This window comes from Dendronephthya gigantea, unplaced genomic scaffold (genome assembly GCF_004324835.1).
Source record: "Dendronephthya gigantea isolate DGI-Jeju-01 unplaced genomic scaffold, DenGig_1.0 000098F, whole genome shotgun sequence".
Lineage (NCBI taxonomy): Eukaryota > Metazoa > Cnidaria > Anthozoa > Malacalcyonacea > Nephtheidae > Dendronephthya > Dendronephthya gigantea.
The window spans coordinates 645817-671266 of NW_021163108.1; the positions used below are offsets into that span (position 1 = coordinate 645817).

The window sequence follows — 25450 nt, forward strand, 5'->3', positions numbered from 1 at the left end:
AAGGAACCAGTGCTTAGGGGCCCGGTTACTAGCCGTAATGCTCGCTAAAATACAAATGGAATTAGTTCGAAACGTATGTGAACTACTCGTGCAGCCTTCACCGTAATGTGTGCCGGTCTTATCTCGATTACACACTATCGCAAAAGCTGTCCCGTTTGTATCTTGTTTTAGCAATATCCTTTCTTCCTTATCAGTGTTTAGAATCCCTGTTGTGTTAGGAATCGAAGGTTATCGATATGAAGTCGCTGCCACCACGCTAGTAAGAACGAAAGGACTCAAACGACGAGAAAATATCAACGTCTGTATTTTAAGATAACACAGAACGGAAGAGAGAGAGAGATCGCCTCCCGTGATTCTCTCAGTAATATATACTAACAGAAATTATAATAATATAGCTACGTCACTAATAGTAATAGTGTACGTGATTACTATGCTATAATCGTATGGCGCTTAAAACCACGTTCCTCGTGGGCAAGAGGGTTTGGTGGGGAAGACCTGCTGGTGTTGGATCAGGGGAAACTGAAGAACGTGGAGAACTGGGGAAACAGTATTAATGGTTGAGACAACTCCCACAACGGTGAATAAACTAAGTGTTCTGATCGAAAAGTCGTGAACAAACAGGTAGCTGATATGTTAGGAAGGGGTCTGATTCAACCTAGCAACAGTCCTTGGTCCTCAGCGATCGTATTAGCACCAAAGAAATACGATGATTATCGATTTTGTGTTGACTTTCGGCGTGTTAATGCGCTAACCAATTCTTCTTGGCCCAACTAATGTCTCGTATCGATGACATTCTGGACTAGTTGAGGGGTGCACGTCACTTCAGTACCCTAGATCTCGCCTCTGGGTATTGGCAGGTACCCTTAAGGCATGAAGACAGGCAGAAGACTGCATTTTCGGTGGGGGTAGCTAGACCACTACGAGTTCACGGTGATAACTTTCGGTTTAACCAAGGCGTTCACAAGATTTTAGCGTATGATGGGAAATGTCTTGAAGGGCTAAAAGGGGTGCCTTGTCTTCGCTGATGACATAATAATTTTTTCCAAGACATGGGAGGAGCACCAGCTAATTTTGAATGACGAATTTAGTCGTATTCGCGCGGCAGGGTTGAAAGTCAAACGGGAAAAGTGCCAGTTTGCTCAAGAAGCAGCTTAAGTTACTCGGTTACATCGTATCAGCACGAGGGACCGATCCTAACCCGTCGAAGGTTCGTAGCGTACGAGAATAAAGCCCACACTTGCTGGGACGTTCATTTACCGCTCGCCTTGTTCGCATACCGTAATAGCGTACACTCGTCGTCAGGGGTTTCACCATTTCGAGCGGCCGATCTACGGTCGCCAAGCCAGCACACCCTTAAGCTTTTCAAGCCAGCACACCCGCGCGGGCGAAGCGGCCTTTGAAATTCTGTCCATGCGACCGTGACGGGTCTGAAAAACAAAGCGCGCATCGCCCGCGGGCGTGGCGGACGCAATAGAGAATCGCCTTTAGTAATGGTGGGAACCCAGACGGAGACAAAGGAGAGTTAAGAACTACTGCGACGAGTTAGAGAGGGGGGTAGTAATATATGTGATCGACTATAATAATTAATAGGTATTAAGTGACATATGTATGATTGGCAAGGAATTAGGTTGAGAGTAATATAAAACGGAGACATGTGACGAAGTGAGAGATATAGAAGGGACGAGTACGATATTAGGGAATAATAAAAGTCTGTTGCTAGTACCGGGTTGTTCTAGTAACGTATATTACATTTAATTGGTTTATAAATGGAAAAATGCATGGTAAATAATTTCGAAATAAGTATTTTTGTCCATTTAGGCACGTCTATATATACACTATCGCGCGTTGAATATACCTGTAATCAACCACGAATATGATTATTCGCGTCAAACTCAACAGCAAATTAGCCAATTCAGGGATTGATTTATCACGATCGTCAACGCCGGGAAAGTCGATGACGTCCAACCCCATGATATTTTGATCCAAATTATAAATGAGTGGCACAGTAGTTCGCTTTTGATCAGTTGTTCCCGTTATTGTCTACAAAAAAGAACAGTTTAATAATTAAGGGTTAGAGACTGTTGTGAGTGTTTTGTTGACAAATAAACGCACGCGATGACCATACAATCAACGAGAAATTTCAATATTGATATTGAAATTTCGAGTTCATTGTATGGTCAGCAAGTGCGTTTATTTGTAAACAAAACACGAACATAAAGTCTCTAACCCTTGATTATTAGTATGCAATCTGAATTCATTGATTGCTGCATTTAAGATCCAAACTTCGTTGCAGGCTGTCATTTTTGAATAAACCACGATTTTCATGGGTTATTGCGAATAAACCACGATTATCATGATCTGTTGCCAGGCAACAAAACCACGTGATCGATTTTGTAACTAATGAGAATGTTTCAATCGATTCAACATCAAGGAAAATAAAATAAAAATGAAACTGTGTAAACACTGAGTATAACGAGATAGTCTAATTGACGCGCTTCGCGAGTCGCGACAAATAGGCGCGACTCAACCAAAAAAGGGGCAACTCGACCAAAAAACGAACGACTCCAGAAGAAAACGTGAAAAAAAAACAAACACACACGAATAATTATAAGAACACATAATATTTACGAATAATTATAGTGCACCTTTACTTTTTTGGGACAATTTTGTGCCAGAGAGAAGAACAAAAATTCCAAACAACTTCAAAGACAATATATTATATAAACACAATGCGGATATCAAAAAACACAATGCGGATATTATGCCATCTTTTAACGTTCAAATGTGCGAGTCGAATAACAATAGCATGTAGGGAATAATCATTAGTGTAGTGCGACAAGAATAACAATAAGGAAAACCCATAGATCATTTAAATAATAATGTATTTTCAATTTAACTCCCGTTCGTGCCATTGTAAATTTAAGCAGAATTGTGAAAGTTCAATTACTACAGTACAATACACATAAGAATGCATGTTAGGAGAGAAAGGCGTTCACTGAATCGATTTTTATCACGGGCTGAGGGAAGAAGACGTAGAATTACGCAAGAGACAGTGTCGAAAACTGTACTGCCTGGTTTCGATTGATGCAGTCCTATCTACCACGATGCCTGGTGAGAGAAAATATTCAAGGATGATTAAATGAACTGTTTATTTGGGTCTTGCAAAAACTTTGTCATCGCAGTGCTCTGTCGTTGCATGCAAATAATTATACGAATGGTAATCATAATAAAAATGTAAACGGTTAATTGAAAATAAATTATTGTTTGAATGATCTATGGGTTTTCCTTATTGTAAATCGTATTGCATTGATGATTATTCCCTACATGCTATAGTTATTTGACTCGCAGATTTGAACGTTAAAAAATGGCATAAATTAAATTGTTGTTTTATTGAACTTCCATTACGCCCAGTTGACCTTTTATTGCTATACTAAATACTATACTATACTAAATACGTCTAAAATTACCTATTTAAAAATATTAAGAACTTACTGACTGAGAGTGAGGTCTGTACGGTAAAATATCAAACCGAGGTCGTGCTGTATTGACCGAGCGATAGCGAGGTCAATACACCAAGACCGAGGTTTGATATTTTACCGTACAGACCGAACAGTCGAAGTTAGTAAGTTTTTTATTATATGGCATATTTCATGCATGCAGACATTGTAATGATTAATTCTTTATGAGTAATTTAATGATCAATCTCATCCGGGCACACGACACCAAAACATCGGCCTAAAGTGAAAAAAACCGCTCTATTTTGTAAAATATAAATTTATTATTTTTATTTCAAATTCATTATTTTCCGTTTAAGAATTTAATCTGTTTTTCAGTTTAAATTTAGTTAGTTTTTGCCGTGAGTTTGCCTTTTCACAGGGCAATAAGAATTGCGTATTGCCCGTGGGCAATACGGGGAAATCCGGACCTGTCAGCAGCCAATCAAATTGCAGAATTAACCAAAACAAGCGCTTGCCATATAATAAAATAATTTATTTGCTTGCGAATTGGAATTTTATGTCTGTCATCTTGTTTTCATTATCATAATGGGCAACTCTGCCACAGGGGTGGAGGAAATCTGCTCTGAACAGATAAAACTTTAGCTGTAGGCCAATAATTTAACAGATGGAACAATTAGATCACTTTCCGGGTGCTGTGATAAGACACACTCAAACGTACATTTCAAGTTAGTCCCTTAAAGTCAGCTGGCGAAGGAAGTCATAAACTGTTCTGAAGATGGCAAAATGACAGACATAAATGAGTTATACAAGTCTATAGTCTTGTCCCTATCTGTTAAGAACTGCCATTTCATATTCAATGGTCGTCTATAACAGCAAGTGGATGGCGTGGCACTGGGCAGCCCCTTAGGTCCACTTTTTCATGAGCAAATATGGCTCCAAAACCTTATTCAAACCAGTACCCTATCGACGCTATATGTAGATGATTTCTTCCTTCTCCTCCGATCTCTGGATCACGTACCTCTCTTCCTTGATTATCTTAACCGACAGCATTCCAATATATCTTCACATCTGACAACGAACACAATGGCAAGCTCCCTTTTCTCGATGTTGATATATTACGCTCTAACGGGAAGTTTACAACTTCGGTGTATCGCAAACCTACGTTTACTGGTTTCTTCACCAATTTCCATAGCTTTATATCACTCAATTATAAACGCTGCTTAATATCATGTTTACTCCATCGCATTTTCAATCTCTGCTCGAGCTGTGAAAACTTTCACGTCCAACTCGAAATCGTTAGGAAGTTATTTCAAGTCAACGGGTTTCCTTCGCATGCATGTATTCGACCGTCTAGTCCGAAAATTTCTCGATAATATACGTTCGATCCAAAACCGCCTATCCTAACAACACCTAAGAAAATAATTTTTTTTTGTCTTCCTTTTACTGGGTTACACTCTATTCAGATTCCCACTCAAATCAACCGTCTTTGTAGCGCCGCTTTTCCGCATTTGGATGTTAGATTTGTTTTTCGTTCCACTTTCTACAACGTTCTGTCCTGCAGAAGTAGTTATATAATCTATCTTTATTTGATCTCGTTTCCTTTTCCCTAACGTTTTTTACTTGTCTTGGCAACAAAAAGAATGATATCAATCGCTATACGAACTTCGAATTACATTTTTTGTTGTAGAAATAAAGAATGGTCAAATCCAGACCTAATGTATTTTTATATAGTCATAGATATAGTATTATGTGATTTAAGTAGCCAATCATCACCATAAAGGGCTCTTACGCACCTGATTTTCAAGAGGCCGTTCGTTTACAGGAAAAAAAATTCACTATACTATACAATTATATGCAAATAAATTACCAGCCCCCCTTAATATATAAGCACAATAGATATCGAAAATTTTATCATTCTAGAGAATAGTGATCGAGAATTAATCTAAACTTCTTGCTACTCAAGCCTGGGTAAAACTTCTTGCTACTCAAGCCATGCGTAAAAATTAGTTTCTTTCGTTTAAAGCGTTCTTTCAGGGGTTGCCAGTGAAGTTCTTTTAAAATATCTCGTGATCTCGTTTCGTATATGTTTTGCCAGTGATTACGCGTGCTGCTCTGTTTTGCAATTTTTGTAATTTATCAATTAAGTAATCACTGCAATTGCCCCATACACAGTTACAATAGTCGAAATGTGGTAAAATAATGGCACTATAGACTTTTGTTAATGTTGTTTTTGGAACTAATTTTCTCATTCTCCGCAACGTGCCAATACCTTTTGAATTTTTGTTTGAATGTTTTCGATTTGCTTTCCCGGGTAAGGTGTTCATCTATAACAACACCTAAAGTTTTAGAAAATCTTACTCGTTTTATTTTTGTTTTACCTACGTGGATTTCCAGCTCATTTGAAATATTAGAGAGCTTTTGTCTAGATCCAATTACCATGTATTCGGTCTTCTCCCTATTCAGAGTGAGCTTGTTAGTCAATAGTCCTATCATTTTCTCTCACTCATATTTGCAGAAATGCTTGACGAATATCTGCAGAAACCATCACAGGAAATGCTCGTTGCTGGACCAGGACATCCCAGAGCTTGTTTTGAAGAAATGGGCCGCTGTGAAGGCATTCGTTCAGGGATGGACTCTCTGGCGTTTCCCGAGCTGACGCGTCGTATACTATACGCAATTTGGTCGTCTCGGACTTTTCCTTGATTACACATTTGTGTAGTATATAGAACTCTTTGTTCACTGGCATGTTTGTAGCCCTCTCCACGATCCATGCTTTTAGCTGTTCCCAAATTACACTGTCATATTGCTCAGTGAGACCATCACGTTGCAGTTTCTCGGTCAACGCATTCAAGCGATGCAGGCTTCCAGACTTGTTGGAACGGAGTACAGGGTGATTGCTGCGCCATGGTGATTGCATTTCGTACCACCCTTCCGGCGAACGCTGTACTTGTTCTTTGAATTCTGAGTGAACCATCAACTGATGAATCTTCTAGACCCAGCACATCAGGCGGCAGAGTTGCTTATAATCAACTTGACTAGTTTGCATCAGTAACATTGCTCGTCTGTCAAACTCATTGCCTGGAGACATAATAAACCATCCAAAACGAGTAAGTTCTGCAATGGGCTCCTCGGTTTTCTCAATAAGTGGATTTGCATTTGTTTTGATCTTGGCATAATCCCCCACGCTTAGGATTACATGTATAGGCAGCTGATCCTTGGTATCCTTGTCTGCAATGATGACTGGTTGGAGTTGGGAATATGTTGCTACCATTCGTTGGTACTGTGGATTAGGTATTGTTAGCAATTGAGCTTTGTTTACCTTGGTCAATTTGGCATCCATTTTAAACTCTCTATCGATGGAAGACAGTTGAGCATCATACAGTTCCAATTGCGTAGTATGTGTCCCCATTAACATTTCCATCAGTCTCGTCGTACATTCGCTTGGCTTCTGTTCATCATGACTTTGACAGTCATTAGCTTTATGATCACTGGCGCCACAATATACATAACCCCATCCCACACGAGAATGAAACAGTTTCGCCTCTCGTCTCCTTTTCTCTTGCTCTTCATCCCGATCACGTGATGCATCAACTGAGTTCCTTCTTACCCATAACCGCAAGACTTTTGCAAGGTTTTCCAGATCCCAAGACTCCCATCCACTATCCGATCGTACCAAACTCCCCGAATTGCTGATAACTTGTCAAGTGTCAGTGAGGTCAGACCATTCACACCATCCAACTTCTTCATAAACTGTGTACACAAATGGTTAATTTTTCACTGAATTCGCTGATCTTTTTTGGGTTATTTGATGTTACTACTGGTAAATCTAGTATTTTCTTTCTATATGCTTTCACGATCTCGCTTTCATTCCCGTATTTCTCACACAAGATAGCTTTCGCCGGATTGTAACCCTCGGCAGTGAACGGAAGTTACTCGACGTCACGTCGTACTTTGTCGCCTAGTAACTCTTTTAGATAGGAAAATTTCACAACACTTGTGATACCAGGTTTCTCTATAGATTCGCTGAATTGTCCCCAAAAACGATTCCAGTCGGTGAACGATCCTTCGAACTTCGTTATCACTAGCTTTAGCAGCTTCACAGCAACATCCTCCTTCGCTGAAATAGCTTGTTTACCCGAAACTTTCGCATTCTGTTCCGACTGAAGTTGTAATTTAGTTTCGTGAAGTTTAATTTATTTCAAAGTTAAACTGCTCTTCTCGCGCCATAGATTCTTTCTTTTGCTTGTATTCGTCTTGCCATTTCTCGAGCCGCTTAATATCATCATCTGCCATCGATAATTCTCTTTAACTTCGGCATTCCATGTCGTTATTTCAGCTTCTACTCTTTCGATTTCGCAGCGCGATTTCTCGACATCTTGAGAAAGTGCTTTTAGCGACGCGATTTATATTTGCCGAGTTATTGTGATATCTTTCGTCGATTCTAACACAGAACCGGTCCTCCCACATGTAGTTGCTTTAGTTTAACGTCCAGCTCTGCGACTTTCTCATTAGATTTTGTAGCCATATTAAAAATAACCAAAATATAACCACGTCAAAAATACAATCGCAAATGTAATCACAAAATATAATCACAAGATATATAAACAACGTAAACCGTTAATAACGTAATCCCGTCAGAGGTGCCACGCCTCGCTAATTACTCGGCTCCCAAGTATGTATCTACGAAAAATCACTCGAACCTCACTAGTCGTTTCGACAACAACCGTCTCAAAATCTGTATATCCATTTCGTTCCTAAGCACATGTAAATACAGTCTTCCTATTGGCTAAATTATAAATAGTTCACTTCCTGTCTCGCAAGTGTTCGCGACAATTTCCGACAGTCATCGCTGGGGATTAAAATTTCGCGCGGTCCGTCCGTTCTCAAAGCCAATCAGATTTCCGAAAAATAAATGGCTATATTAAACAGTGAATTGAGCCAAGAGTAAGCTTTTCTGTGAACTCGATGTTGCTGTTTCCCGAAAAAGTGATAAGACATGTGAAAAAGATAATGCAAAGCTGCTACTACTCAGTGCCCTCCCTAATAAGGAGTAATTTCGTTTTAGACCAATCAGCAATTTGTTTACATTTTCAATAACCGAATCAGAATTCATAATGCAACTTCCGGTAAAAAGGTACATTATATACCATTTTACATGAAGTATTTAAAATTTAGGCATTCTGATTGGCTTTGGCTTTGCTTGAAAATGTAAACAAATCATGCCGTTTAAAATGAAATTCCACCTTGTTGCCCTCCTATGGCAAGCCATTTGTAGCAATATTCAACCAACCGTATTTCAGCATTAAACAGTATCGTTCAATTAATTCTTATGTTTTATAAGTAGAAAATTCAAATATCAACCAAACCGTTCAACAAAATTATTCAACATTCAACAAAATTATTTTTATTCAACAAATTTATTTTATATTCAACAAAATTATTTTTATATTCAACAAAATTATTTTATATTCAATGAAATTATTTTATATTCAACAAAATTATTTTATATTCAACAAAATTATTTTATATTCAACAAAATTATTTTATATTCAGCAAAATTATTTTTATATTCAACAAAATTATTTTTATATTCAACAAAATTATTTGATATTCAACAAATTTTTTTTATATTCAACAAAATTTTTTTATATTCAACAAAATTAGTTAATCAATCAGGGGTCTCTTCCCGCCAAAACTAGCAAAAGCTCGGAACCACGTGACATTGTCAAAAATGGCTGAAGATGAACAAAACTCGGCAAATCTACGCAAACTTTCTGACTGTTTAAATCAGGCAAGTAATATTATTGACGTAATATTACAGCAGCCTTCGGCCACTAATACTGCACATCCATCGCAGTCGACACAAAATGATCAAGCAACATCGGAAATTGCAAGAAATCGGTCATGCGAAACTTCGTCTGGGTCTAGCCAACATGTCAGTATCATTAATTCTGCCGTTAACCGGGCACGGTTGATGATTCAACAGTCTTCTTCGAAGGGACTATACTCGCGTTTAGGAAAAAAAGAGCGATTGAGAGCAACAAAACCAGCAACAGAATCAACAGCGAAGAAACCGCGTGTTGTCAACGAGGAAAAGCCAAAGGTTTTTGAGTTCGTGCTTCTTCACATAGGAGAACGTGAGGACACAGAGAACATTGTGTATGAGGAAAGCATGGTTGCACTCCGTGGTTTCATTGAAGTCAAGAAAGCGGCTACTGAGAAGGACATTCGTGAAAAACTTGGTGAGGCAATAAGATTAAAGTTTCCTCTCGTGACAAACAGTGACTTTGAGTTTGTGCGCGCTAGTCGTCGCCGCATTACAAAACCTGTCACTGTCGGCGAATACAACTACCAGCAAATTAAAATGCTTGCTGGACAAGGTTCCATCTATTTAAAAATGAAAGATGGGTTTGACTGTATGCTTGTTGAGGATGAGCTTGACGATGAGTTTGATTTTGAGAAGGAAGGTATGTGTCTATATAACATGCAATGTACTATAAATGTACGTAACATCTATCCCACTGTAATAATCCTATAATTTTAGTTATGTTTTAGGGGCTGTTTACATGAGCCCGGTTACCCGAGATTCAACGAAGCGTGAGATGATTTTGAGGTATTGAAATGAGCAGATAACATGATCCTGGCAGTCGTATAATCACCACAACAATAGCATGTGCTTGTTTGGTGTCGTAAAGATTTATTTCAATACCTCAAAGTCCTCTCACGCTTCATTGAATCTCGGGTAACCGGGCTCATGTAAAAAAACCCCTAATTGTATGAATTGGGACTTGAGAGGCTCATGTTAGGTTGTAAAAGATCACACCCCAGTTTTTTTATGCTTTTCTTACATGAAGGCAATATATGAGATCATCTATAAGATCCATCTGTAAATAAATCAAAGCATGTTTCTTCCTTTATTTATAGAACGGTTAAGTAAATATAACAATTTAAGCAGAAATCCCACAACACCAGCTTCTGATAATTTACATAAAGAAGTTGTTGACATACAAACACCAAGCTCTAGTAGTTCATCAACTTGCATCCAAAATGAGAATGTTGGAGGTGAAAGTAGCTACGGAACCATAGAATGCCTTGAACCAACACCTGGAATCAACTCCAGCCAACAGCTGCATCCTACAGATGAGGTCACTATCACATTCTCTAACAACTTGGAGCATAATTGCACTTCATCCCTGCCAGAGAAGTCCACATCATCACTCTTTTCCAAAGCTACGGTTACTCAAGCTGTAGATGAATGCATCACATATTGCAAGGAACAAAATATTTCAGACCCAGTGGAGATACTGAGATGTGCTCAAAAATTCATAGTCAAGGGTAAACCATTGAATGGCTACACTGGTGATGTTAACGAGTTAAGTGATGAGAGATCAAGTTTTATTCTCATAAATAGACATGATGTGCTTGGGACAGCTTTAGAAGAAGTACCTGGAATTGAAGACCTCCAGCTTACCCTGGAGGTGTCTTTTTATGGTGAAAATGCACAAGATGCAGGTGGTCCTAGAAAGGAATTTTTTAGGTTATGTTTACAGGAAGTGAAGCAAAAGTACTTTGACAATGGTATAAAAGAACATCTCGCAGAGGACTACAAAGTTGTTGGTGTAATTATGGCCCTTAGTGCTTTGCAAGATGGAAAAATGCCGAGGTTCCTAAATGAAGACCAACTCCAAGCAGTTTTTATGAATGGTGCAACTAGCTCTGACAGCCTGAGTAATCTGGCACAAGGTGTTAACAAACTTGGTTTGTGTGAGATTGCAAAACAACTGCCATCCTTTCTACACCTTTTTCGGCAATCAGGTGCATCATCGCTAACAAGAAGAAAACTTGTACACCTACTAAAGCCCCAATTTTCTGAAGTTGGATGCAATCAGAGGCAACATGAAAATACAGCCTATACAGCATTTTCTAAATATTGTAGAGAAGCTGCTGGTGGCAAAAGAGGCAATGTTACCTTGGAGCATATATTACAGTTTACAACAGGAACTGACGAAGAACCTGTTCTCAGCTTTGCAAAAGAGCCATCCATACAATTTGTATCATCTATCTCTTCTGCTAAATGGTCATTCATACCCACAGCAAACACCTGTTCAAATACCCTTTACTTACCATTTGCAGATCATAATATGGCACTTCCCATTGAAGTTGAGCTTTTTGAAGTGTATGACATGGCGTTTTCCAATGCATATTTTGGAAACCGCTAAACTATAATTGTTATGTAGATAACTTATTAACCATACTCATGACTGTTGAAGAAATAAGTTGTTAGACTGGTGAAATAACTTGACATTTGCAAAAAAATTAGTTTTGTTTGAATGTTATGGTTATTTATTAGAGTTGTGGTACCAGAATCACTGGGGTTAATATTCAATTTTAAAGGAAATAATGCAAATATTTTCCTCCCAAATTATTGTTTTAGTGCCACTACTTGAATTGCATAATAATAGGTGAACTTGCAAGGTTGAATTCAAACTAGGACTTATACATTCAAAGATGGGCATAGTTTATACAGTTAATGTAAGCATGAAAATCAGTTTGTTATTTTATAGATTGCAATATGTTATTCCATATAATTATTTACACTTGTAATAAATTTAAAACTTTCTCATAAATGTCAATCCCCATCTCATTTGAAGGTGCCAAAGGATTTACAACCTGCAAAATTGCTGACTGTAAATCAGCTGCATTTTCAATGTTTATTATTGGGTGGACAACAACATTATTATCACTTTCTTCAAAAGGATTTGGTCCATGTGGGTCATACCCATAAAACTCAACATTTTCAGGTGGTGGATCTGGTTGCCCAGAGAGCAATGGGTTTTCTGGATTTAATATGCTATTTGTCCATACTTGATTTGGGGACCAGTTGTGCATTGTACGGACTTTGTGATGATTGTATGCTTCCATGAATTCTTGGAGAGCTACATTAATTCTGGGTAAAAAAACTATGTGTAATGCAAACACATGAAGAGGATTTGTAGTGTTAAGGAGTCCAGAATCTTCCATTGCGTAAAATACATAATAGAAGTAGTGGCTGACTATGCGAAATACATCTCTCCAAAGTCTCTCAATTCTCTGATTATGGGTAGAAGGTCCAGCAATAAAGCTGGCACGATTTTCACCCCGGGCTTCTACCATTGCTTCACACACAAGGACGTTTTCTACCCCATGGTCTACCCGAATACGAGATGGCCAGAGTTGCCCATCTTTCTCAATGGCATCAAGAAACAAAGTTAATACTGTGCTTGCTAAGTTATTTGAGCTACAGCGAAGATAAATTACTCTTCTCGAGTACCCGTCTATGCATCCATGTATCACTAATCCCCACCTTATCAAAGAATGGTGTCCATCAAGGTGCCACAATGAGTTAGCCCACGGAACCTGATACCGCCTTCGATAAACGGCTGCTCCCCACCGTAAGGCAGAATTTGCTGGATCGATTCTAGCCATACTACAACGAACTCTTCTTCTTTGCACGTGTAAACCACGAGAACGAAGGTAACCCATTATTAACACTTCGCCAGTCGTTGTTCCGTGGCGACTAATATAATCTCTTATTAGTTCATCTATCTCTGTGTTTGATAAATTGGTAAAGTCGCTTAAATGTTGCAAGTTGTATTGCCGAACTCTTCTGTAAATAGTCCATCTAGACACGCCAAATGTCCTCGCAATTCTTTCTTTACTAAAGCCCAAAGCCAAAAGTTCTTCCAACATTTCAGGTTGGACATTAAATGCAGGTCTTCCAGGTTGTCCAGTACGCTCAATATTGCAACTTTGCGAAGTCAACGTTGTCTGTCTACAAGAAATTTCTAGCAAATGGCCATGTAAGTTTTGTAGTATGAGTTTAAAGCAGTTTTCAATTGCATGCCAATCTTGGCTATCATCCTCAGCAACTTCTTGGCGTATCGATCCCAACAGGCTTATAGTACGATCAACAACAGTCAGACATGCCTGCACTTCATTGATATTACCGCTGTTAGCATTTATTACATCTTCCGCCCGGTCGAGAACTGAATTAAAAAACAGGGGCAAGTCTTCTGCTGCGTTAAAATCATTAATTTCTAGTTCAGCTAAAGTATCCATGGTAAAAATCACTGCTTTATAGTGGTAAAAATCACTGCTTTAGTGGTATAGTGGTAACATGTGCATGTAAAAAACAGATGCCAACGATTCTTGCTCTGGGACGCCTGGGATAATCCAAACCGGAAGCACAAAGCCAGAACACAGACTCCACACAGAGTAAACAAGACTCAGTTACCGAGCATGCGCACTAAAAAAGTGCGTACACTAGTTCCAGCTCTGTATCTATTATTGGTAAATTATTGGTATCTACCAGAGCCAATCCCAGAGTGCAGTTACTTTATGTATCACATACTCTATTATAGTGTTCACACATCTTCCCTTCGTCCCCCTTAGCGATTGTGATTTGTGACAGTTGAATATAAAATAATTTTGTTGAATATAAAACAATTTTGTTGAATATAAAATAATTTTGTTGAATATCAAATAAATTTGTTGAATATAAAATAATTTTGTTGAATATAAAATAATTTCATTGAATATAAAATAATTTTGTTGAATATAAAAATAATTTTGTTGAATATAAAATAAATTTGTTGAATAAAAATAATTTTGTTGAATGTTGAATAATTTTGTTGAACGGTTTGGTTGATATTTGAATTTTCTACTTATAACACATAAGAATTAATTGAACGATACTGTTTAATGCTGAAATACGGTTGGTTGAATATTGCTACAAATGGCTTGCCATACCCTCCCCAGTTTTTACCCTGCATTTTAATTAATTTCCCTTTATCTAATGGACCTTTGGCATAATAGACCAACTTACGATCTAGGCAACAAGAAGGAAATAAATCACCACAGCTAAAAAGAGCATACCGAAATTAGTAAAATTGCCAGATTTGGGCGCAAAATGTCAAGTATTACGGAAAATATTGCCATGCAAAGTAGCCAATCAGTTTGTATACTTTTTCACTACGGCCGGAAGCGTTTAGCTAATTTAGTTACACGCTTCCGGCCGTACTGAAAAAGTATACAAAATTGCCAACTTCGCATGGCTATATTTTCCTTAATTTACAATATTTTGCTGCCCAACTTAATAATTTTACTAAATTTAGTACGGTCTTTTCGCAATCTTCCTTTTTGTTGCCTAAATCAAAATTACCTCTTCTCCAAACAGGGATCTGACAAACTTTGATTTGCCAGAATTGACAAGCCCAATTACTCCAACAGCAGTTTGGCTCGCTAAATTTTCACGCAAATTGTTGATCATCAACGACCACTTTATCCATCTGGCAACCAAAGGACGGTATTCATTAGGCACCAACGTCAACGTTTCATCCTCGAAATTACTATTCCACTGGTTTAGAATTTCCTCAACAGGTGTGTCGTGAAATATGTTTCGTTTCTTGCACTGGTCTTGTAGTTGTCGTTCAAGGGAATAGCTTACATATTTCTGGTTAGATATCCAGCTCTGCTTCATGCTTCCAACCAGAAATTCTAACTTCTCATCATAATCTGGAAACTGGTGCTCCGAAGGAGGAAGCAATGATCGATGAAATTTTTTGATATTATCCGAAAATTTAATCACGAATTGTCTAAATTCATCAGAAGGTCCAATGATTTGGTTCAAATAGCCAAAGGGTAGAACTAGTAATCCCCAAACCGACAAACCAAAAGATCGTGCATGTTTGGCGAGTTCATTCACATATGTATCACCCCCGACCTTTTCCAGAGGAATCTGGACTTGGGCTTCCATAAATGTGCCAAGAAGGGTAGTACAAGTTCCAAACTCTTTGCGCAAACTATTTAAGACTTTAAGCATCATGCTATTTCTGTTGGAGGTTAAAGATTCTTCGCTATACCCGGACTGTTCGGCAATCAATTTCTCGCTTATACTGATAAGCTCCTTTCTTCCTTCTTTCAGTAATGTCATCGGTGCTTTGTAATGAACCTTAGTATCTTCTCTCGTGTCTTCAACATTTGTCACGGGATAAATGACTTCTAAATTAAAATTGCACTCGGGCTGGGGATTACGCCGTTTACCGTTGTTTTTGAACTTCGTCAAGAAAGGAGCGATTTTGGAAATGGTACGGTTTAGCATTTCATTCAGCTCTACCAGTTCAGAAGGTGATCGCGAAACTGTATCTACTTCTTGCCGCCGTAATCTGTTTACGCCATATCTTAAGACATTTAAGCCACGATATATTTCATGATCTCTATCTTCCTGTTGGTTAAAATGACATCGATATTCCATTTCTTCAAATTCCTTCTCCAAGAGTGTGAGTTCGCATTCCCTCGCCTTCCGTCGACGCTCTTCGGCTAAAGAGATATCATCTGACTTTTGCGAATATCGGATTTGAGTTTGGAAATGACGAATTCGTTGCAGCGCATTTTTCATCAAATTAACAAGAAATTTTGATGGTGGATATTTTGATGGAATAGCGTCACCAGTGCAAAATATTTCGCAACACTGCAGCATTACCTCAAATTTACCTTTAGCAATGGCATGGAAAAGGCTTTCTAGTGGAACGACAGAAACTGCGTTTCTGAGGAAGGCTTCAATTGTTTTAAATCTTTTGGAACTGTAGTGTTCATGACGACGTTCTAATAATGCACTTAGATAACATAATTCAATAATGCCATGTGGACGATATTTTGCAAGCTGTTGCTGCCTCCTTGTCACTGGATATGCCTAAAAGCCAAAAAAAAATGAAATAAGAAGAAGGGGGAAAACAGTGCTTGTTAAAAAAAATTACAGCCCAACAAGCAGTGCCGTATTAATTAAAAGAAGGCTATTTTCGTGCATGAATTTTTTATTGCTTCGCATATGAGGACTTGGTTGTCAACAAACTTAAGTTAAGATCTATTGATATTGTTTCTGTGGTTTATAACTTAAAAATAAAATTATTATAATCTTGTAAGTAAACCTATGTAAACCAGAAAGTGCAGATATAAGAGAGGTTATGCCCAATAAAATTTCATTTTGGGTGTTCTAACAGTGTGTTTACACTGTCGCCATTTTAAATTTTGGTTGGCTATAGGAGGCTAAAGGCCTCTATGTATTTGGACGTGCTATGAACCACACTATGCAACAAGGGGAATTTCGTTTTAGACCAATCAGTAAGTTTGTTTACATTTTTAGCAACCCAATAAAAATGCATTAATTTTAACTACTTCGGGTAAAAAGTACATTATTTACCATCTTACATAAAGTATTAAAAATTTAGGCATAATTGTGATTGGCTTTGCCTAAAAAATGTAAAAAATATGCCGAATATTTTAAAACGAAATTCCCCCGTGTTACACCATGCTATAATACATTTATGGAATTGATAAATTTAGTGGAGTGTCAGCGGTAATGACTGGCAGTAGCAAAGCTATTTGTTTTGCCTCTACCATCATTCGCCATTGCAAATCGATGGAATATGGTGCACTGTTGTAATATTTTGTAGACGTCCCCCCCTGGGCGTGCACTAGTATCACTGGAGTCATATATTGGTTATATTTTGCTGGGGAAAACCTTTTTGATTATCTACAAGTTACATGCATATATATATATATATATATATATATATATATATATATATATATATATATATATATATATATATATATAAATACATATACGTACTGTGGTCTTAGCAGGAACTTCCATTGCTGAAAGATATCTGGAGTTTTGAAAATGTGTTTTCACTCGTACAGACACTGCTTCATTGTGGACAATACTGGCCTCTCGCATTCTCGTTTGTACCTCAGACTCTGACGATTTCTTTACGTCCACTTTTAGATCGTTTCCATTGCCATTTACGCCTTCGATAGAAACTTCATACACAAACCACATACTGGTACCAGCGACTTTTGCTACAACTTCTTCTCCAATGTTCTCAAAACTGACCTCTGTTATTTGTGGTGCAATATCTCCCTCAATTGCCGTACTACATGCAACTTCGAATTTCTCGAATTCTGACAGATCGTGAAGGAAAACCAGTTCAACTTCGTGCACATACCGTTCTATGTTATGCTAAAATAAATTAGAAACGATACGCTGTTCTGTATAAAGACATTTCATAAAAGTGTCCATTGTGGAATGAAGACCATCTATCCTTATTAATCAATGCAGGCACCAACAAAAAAATGAACTTTCCTATCATATCCTTATAATTATACAGTTAATGATTGGCTTTTGTTTCTTTCGTCAATGGTATACATGCAAACATTACAGTTACATTGCGTACTTACATTGATGAGATATTTGCGTAACACGTCCCAAATACTTGGATATTCATCATTATTGATCATGAAGAAGCGCTGGGATTTTTCTGCAGGTACGACGTAATACTTTTCATCTGATGCTGAAGCGTCCATCACATAATATGTTCCGAATGGGTCAAAGCGCTCGCGATTGAAATAACCACGCAATATAGAGCGTCCAAAATTTCTTACAAATTTTAGAACACGATCGAGGGCTACTGAAACATTGCTAAAAGCCTAAAATAAAGAAAATAATGCATGAACATCCATGTAATTTCATCTCCTCCTCTCTATATGAAGTAGCACTGATCATATCTTTCCGGGAGTAACCAGGATATGTTCATGCAGGTCTCCATATTCGATTACTGTCTCGTCTAATCATGTATTGGCGATTTAGTACTGCCGGTGTCGTTGAAGATACACGTTTGGTAGTCTCCCAGTTCATTTATTAGGTTCAAATGAAATTGAATGAATAAATTAATGAATTTCTCCAGCCATTCAGCCAATAGCGAACAATAATTGTTAGAAATGGCAGGTTTGTCATACTTCATACTACGAACAATGTGTCACTTACGTGTTCTGTGCTCAAAATTTCAAGCGGCCGTTTAACCACATGTTCAACTAGCTCCCAAATCTCATTCTAAAAATCAATATCATAAAGAATTCTGTTAAACTGCAAACATGCCTACTTCACCGCCCTAGTTTTGCCTGTAACGGTCTCGTCCCAGGGCCCTCAGTACAAAAAAAAATTGTTTACAAAGACGCTTTTGTTTATAGATATATGTTTCAATAGAAACGAGCAAGCATACCAATTGTAAATTTCGTGGATTTTCTTTAACAAATGGACTAGCCATTTTGTCATTTGGACAGGGAAATATCAATTGTTATTGCTAATATTACCATTGCTAAATTAACGTTGTCTTTTCGTGCTAATGGTATGGCTAATTTACCAATGGAAAATATACTTTCTCCATTCGTACCAATGGTATGCTAATTTACCATTGGTGAATGGGAATTGTGCATTCGTTCTGACTTTGAATAAAGGGGAGTAATGAATGCCCTACGCAGCTAAGGTAGCCATAAAAATTTTGTCCATTGGTACCAATGTAATTTATTGGTAAAGTAACTGTCTATTGGCAAAGGGAAAATTCATTCGTACGAATGGTATGGCTATAATTTACCATTGGTAAATACGCTTTGTACATTCGTACAAATGGTATGCTAATTCGGTATTGGTGAATGGGCATTGTGCATTCGTTCTGACCTTGAATAAATTCAGTGATAGTACGCGGCTAAAGTGGCTCTCAAATGTTGTCCATTGGTACCAATGGTGTCCATTGCATGGTAAAGTAATTGTCCATTGGTAAGGGAAAAGTTCATTCGTGCGAATGGTATGGCTAATTTGTCATTGGTAAATCAACATTGTCCATTCGGGATCCTCAGGTGTTAAAGATGAACAATTAACACTTATTTACTGATGCCGAGGGAAACAGTGTGCTTTGTTGTCCCGTGACCGCCGTTGTTGAACAACGAGCGGTAGAGGGTCAACAAAACACACTGCTTTCCCGAGGTGTCAGTGAATAAGTGATTTGTTATTATATCTAGCGTCAAAATGAACCAAAGAATAGTTTGAGGCCAATGAAGGGCTAACTCCTAGACATTACCTGTTTAGATTAGAATATGAGAAAATTTAAAGTTAACTTCAAAAACAGTAGAAAAATTCTTTATTCTCAAAAAATATACATGTTTGCCACTTTCCTGTAATTAGTGTGATTTCCAGGGTCGCTTTGCTTGGGAAAGCATAGCAAACGAGCATCAAATTTCATAATTTGCCCTAGGGAAAATTATGAAATTTGATGCCCGCTCGTGTTAATCACGCGTAATCATGGAGATTTGAAGCCCTCCACGCGTAGACCTTATAGATAGATAGATAATCCGTTTATTAAAATCATCTAGCAGCCATAGGACTGAATTGCATGATTATGTATACAAAAATATTTTAACAACTATTTACAAGATTATTAAACGTTATAGGTTTTACAATAAAAATTAGCACATACAACTTTAAAATATCAACTACTTATAAATTTATCAGACAAGATGTTATAAATGTATCTCTAAATCTATTAGTACGGTATTTTGGAATATTAAAAAGATTGTCGTTCCTAAGATTATATTTCGATGTTACCTCAGGAGGCAGTAAATTACGAAGTTTATAACCCTCATCATTCAAAATTGAGTTAAAAAGTTTATTGCATAGATCACCCCTTCGAACGTGTAAAGTCTTTAGTCCCAACATGGCTAGGGCATCTTCATAGGATAGTTGAGGGTAAATGATACGTAGCGCTCTCCTTTGTATCCTTTCAATTTCATCTGACAAATATTGTGGTAAACTGGTAGTGGAAAACGTGACATGAGTATTCCAGAATCGACCTTATTGAGGCAACATAGAAGCACTTTAAATCATTCGCGTCAAGTCCAAACCTTTTGAGTTGTTTCAGTAAATAAATTCGCTTCGATGCTTTATTAACTATTTTGTCCACATGTTCCTTCCATTCTAAATCCCTTGTGATAGATAAACCAAGGATCGATGGTTTTTCTACTCGTTCAATAGGTGATCCATTAATAAAAGTGGGAGGAAAGCTAGGTTGATTCCGTTTGAAAGACACAACAAATTCCATATATTTTGGGGGATTAAGTTGGAATTTATTTCTTTTAGACCAGTCGACAATAGAATCTGTTACTTCTTGCAAGGAGCTGTTATCTGTGTGATCAACGATGTACTCTGAGATATTGGTATCATCCGCATATTTCATCATGACTCCATCAAATTGATCGTTAAAAATTACAAGGTCGTTGATCATTAGCAAAAACAGCCATGGACCAAGCTTACTCTCTTACAGGACACCAGCATTAACAGGTTTCCAGTTCGAGTATAATTTCGAGGAGAGCTTTACCCTCTGTGATCTTCCTCTCAGAAAATCTGTGATCCAATTCAAAGTTGATGGTTTAAGACCTATTTCTAGACGTTTCCCATACAGAACATTATGGTCAATAAGATCAAACGCTTTCCGATAGTCTGTAACCAATGATCGCACACATCCGCCCTCTTTGTCTAATGTCTCTGACCAACAATGGATTAAGGCAATAAGAGTCAATGTGGTATTGGAGCCAGGTATAAAACCAAATTGCTTACTGTCTAGGCGATTCATTATTCTCGGTTGTAAATCGTGTTTAATAATGGCATCTTCATCAATTTTAGAGAGTGTTGAGGTTAGGGATACACTATACAGGCCTAAGATCTTTATTAACGTCGATCACTTGTTTACCTTTCGGTATAGGGCAGATATTAGCCAATTTCCAAGAGACAGGCACTTGGTTTTCTTTAAAGGATGTATTTATTATTGTTGATATAGACATTGCTAGGATAACTGTAAACTTCCGCGGAAGCCAATTGGGCATACAATCGGGACCACTAGATTTCCCCGGTTTAACACGATTTAAATATAACACAAACAAATTTGGCTATCATTTCCGGTAATAATAGGGATGCTATCCGGCAGCGGCTGATAGTCACGCATAGGTTCTAAAAAACAATCGTTTATCAAATTGCTAAGTGAGTCGAGATCTTGTGTGGCCTGTTCCAAGTTTGCAAAGATGTTATTCGTCGGCTTTTGTTGGTGACCACAGAGACGTTTCACTTCTTTTCACTAATATTTGGGATTATTACGTTTAAGTTTTTTCACTTTAGCTTCATAATATAACTTACGGCAATTTTTTCTGCATCGGTTTACTTTATTCCGTAGCTGTTTATACATGCAGGGTATGATAGTTTTCTGTGAAAGCCTTCTGCTTCTTTTTAATCAAACGTTTTAGGTTGTTGTTCATCCAGGGTTAATCATTCTTGTTAAACCTTTACAGCCTTCAGTGGCAATAGAGCGTCCAATCCGTAATTTACAACGTTGGTGAAGTTACTCAGATTTTGTTTACAAGACTGATTTGGATTAACCACTAAATCCCAAGGAACTTCACATAGAAATCTTCCCAGACGGTGAATGCTGCTGGATCTCCTGTCACGCACATAGGTTGTTTCCTTAGGTTGGTTACCATGGGTTCTCTCTTTAGATAGGGCGATAATAGTACGATGATCCGACAAACCCAGTGGAGGGCACTTAATGGCTGATCATAAAAATCAGACAAGATCAGATCAAGTTTATTTGAGCCTCTTGTACTAAAATTTACTATTTGCTTGAGTTGAAATTAGCGAAAAATATGTCGTGAAGGCAGTTTGTTAAAGTCTCCAGCCAGGATTAAGCCACAATTAGAGAATTTGATTTCCAGTAATTCGAGGGATGATTACAAGTATTCTAGCATGATTGTCTTATTTGCACTGGGAGGACGGTATAGGACCAGCCTCGTTCCCAGGCGCTTTAAATAAAATAAAATATAGGAACACTACAGGCTTTTTACATAGATCAGTGGCTATGCAGAGCGAGCACGCAAGGAATTTTGGGAAGGACGCTTCCTTCTCTGCGTCCTCCCCATAATTCCTTGCGTGCTCGCTCTGTATAGCCACTGATCTATGTAAAAGGCCTGTAGCGTTCTTCATGATATTTTGTTTTATTTAAAGCGCCTGGGAACGAGGCTGGTATAGGACCGCTACGATAGGCACCGAGAAACCTCTAGGTAATCGTCGTGGTTTGATTGTGATCCACAAAACTTCACATCCATTTTCATTCGGTATAACGTTCGTTACAGAGGAAGCTTTTGTATATAAACACACCTCGCCGTGCTCCTTTTCTATTCATCTTATCGAAAGACTCCATAGCCACCGATCTCAATTGCCAACGGTGTGTCGTGTATAGCTGTAGCAACTGGGCGAGTTTTTCTCAAAATATTTAACGTTATTGGAAGATCAAAGTAGAATTACAATTGATTATATTATGTTTGACAAGAGCTCGGTTCCTGAGTCCCAGGCCCCCGAGCACGACGGAAATTTAGGCAAATCGTCATATTTAGATATAAATATTTCCGAAACTTTTTAACTATATCAAAAAGGGTTGTAGAACTTATAAACTAATTTTTTAAGCTCTATTCAAATCCGTAAAGATCCCACAAGTGATATAGGAACTTTAATTCTGATGAAATTTTCCATATTTGCCCCTTTATTGTTCGTTGAGGATTTACGAGATTGAGAGACGACTACGGGAATTGGTTTGCGTGGCATTTGGGTTGATGTCTGATGGGGGATCTGTGTCATACTCTTTATTGGTTCCGTATTTGTTGTCAAGGAATTGTTGTCTTGCATATTATCCGCCTCAATCCTGTTGACAAATGTCACAGGTACAAGGTTTCCTGTGTCACGCTTTATTAACCATGAGCGATATTTGCGTCGAGTTATCATAACAGGAATGTTATTCATCATACGTAAGTTGCATAGTTTCCCTTTTGGGTCGCTTGAAATCGGCTATCGCCATTCTTTTTTCCATGGCATTTACTTGCCATGGTTTGCAGCTTACAAATTTTGGCCAAAACGTTTTGTTTTGTATTAGGGAACAATCAGCCACTGCGATATGAATCATTGCAGACAGAGTTCCTTTCCGCTTGCTTTTAAACAGGAGCAGGTGAGTAGGCTCCTCCAAAATTATTTGACTTTCATTCACATTGTTACTAATATACCAGACAGAACTGGTTATATTTGCCAGAGAGGGGCAAAAAGGATCAACTTTCCGGCTGCAACACCAGCTATGCCATTTCTTCCAGGCGGAGTTATAAACTGTGTTTGTGCCTGGCCTCCACGCTGCCAGGATGAGCTTGGAAGCGTCTGAACAAATACCTTCCGATTGGAAGCACTGCTGGAGACATGCCACGCGGCCAACAGCAGGGTTTGGTTCTCGACTAACGGATGCCTCTCGTTCCGAGGGCTGAGTAAAAGATCTGGGAAGGACGGTAGAAGAACCGGTGGGGAGGATTGACAAGGCTAACAACTTGGTGTACCATGGTTGCGTCGGCCAAACTGGCGCAACCAAAATCATCTCCCTCCCCGTCTCTCTCAGCTTGGCTAACGAACGCATGATAAGGCAAAACGGAGGGAACGCATAATTCCGCCCCCGGGACCAATCCTGCTGCAAAGCGTCCGCAACCAGTGCGTGAGGATCTAGTCTCTAACTGAAATACCGTGGAAGTTGGCTGTTCAGTCTGTCCGCGAACAAATCGATCAAGCAAGGCCCCTGGATTTTCATGATGGAATAAAAGACCTTCGGATCTAAACGCCAGTTGCTCGTATCCGTGAAATGACGAGATTGCCAGTCTGCCGTAGTGTTCAGACGACCAGCATAATGTTCCGCACTGAGCATGAGCTTGTTCTGAAGAGCCCACTCCCGCAGGGCTAAAGCAAGATTGGACAGAACCAGGGAGTGAGTCCCTCCTAATCGATTCACATACGCGACCGCCGTTGTGTTGTCCATGCGGAGCCTCACATGGGCACATTCGGTTCTGTGTGAAACTCTTGACTACAAAGCAACCCGCTAGCAGCTCGAGGCAATTGATGTGCAATTTTCTCTCCATTTGGGACCACATACCCCCCGTTGTCACACCCTGGCACACCGTCCCCCATCCGAGCTTGGAGGCATCGGTTTCGATGATCAGGTCGGGTGGTGAACACAGAATGGCTCGACCATTCCAGGCGTCGAGGGGGACTATCCACCATTGAATTTCTTCTCGGACTTCGCTGGACAGAGCTAAACGGGAGTCGTAATCTCCTCCCTTCGCAAGGCCCTGGTGTTTGAAGTCCTGAAGATGGCGGTAATGCAAAGAAGCCGGAAAAATTGCCTGAATTGAAGCCGTTAGTTTGCCAATTAACTGGGATACATCCGTATGGACACCTCCGGCTGTTCTAGCAATCTCGCACAAAGTGACTTGATTGAGTTCACCTTGTCGTGAGGCAGGACAAGAGTCATTTCTAAGGTGTTGACTACAAAACCCAGAAACTCTATGGTCTGGGTTGGTGTAAACACTGACTTCTCCAGGTTTAGTACAAAACCCAAGTTCTCTAGCAAGTATTGGGCGGCAGACCCTCTGGCGTTGTGTGCATGAACAAAAGATCGTCTAGGTATATTATGATACGAATACCTGACCGACGCAACAGAGTCACAACGGGCTTCATAATCTTGGTGAACAACCGGGGGGCTAGAGCTAGTCCAAACGGGAGACAAGCAAACTCCTGAAAGGACCCTTTCCACATAAACCGGAGATAATTTCCGATGATTCTCCCAAATGGGTATAGCAAAGTAGGCGTCCTTTAGGTCGATCTTCCCCAGCCAGTCCCCGGGCTGGACTAGATCGCGTAGGAGGTAAATACCCTCCATTTTGAAATGACGGTATTGAAGAAACGCATTCAGACCGCGTAGGTTGATCACAGGGCGGGAGGTCCCGTCCCGTTTTAGAACTAAAAATAGATTGCTTATGAACTGATCCGAGACTGGTGCCACTGCTTTTAGTGCTCCCTTTTCCTGTAGGGTCAAAATCTCGGCGTCGATCTTGACCGAGTCCGAATGCGAGAACCTTAGGGGCTGCGGTGCACGTGATTGCAGAGGTGCCTTGACGAACTCGAGTTTGTAGCCCGCGACAGCCGATAAGACCTCGGGATCGAGCGTGAGGAGGCGCTAATTTCGAAGAAAGTGAACTAACCGACCGGCTAGTTT

General features: G+C 39.0%; 1 protein-coding gene across 2 annotated transcripts in view; it reads right to left on the minus strand.

The window, feature by feature from the left end:
* Positions 1–25450, minus strand: part of LOC114534202 — a 60748-nt gene that overhangs the window by 11258 nt on the left and 24040 nt on the right. The window contains exons 4-6 of one of the 2 annotated variants that reach the window (XM_028555757.1): positions 18322–18387; positions 17736–17984; positions 1856–2040 (exon numbers count right to left, since the gene is read on the minus strand). In XM_028555757.1, coding sequence (XP_028411558.1) covers positions 1856–2040; positions 17736–17984; positions 18322–18387 — 500 coding nt within the window. Of the gene's footprint in view, positions 1–1855; positions 2041–14658; positions 15814–17735; positions 17985–18321; positions 18388–25450 lie in introns of those variants that run through there. The other variant, XM_028555758.1, reaches the window with a different exon arrangement.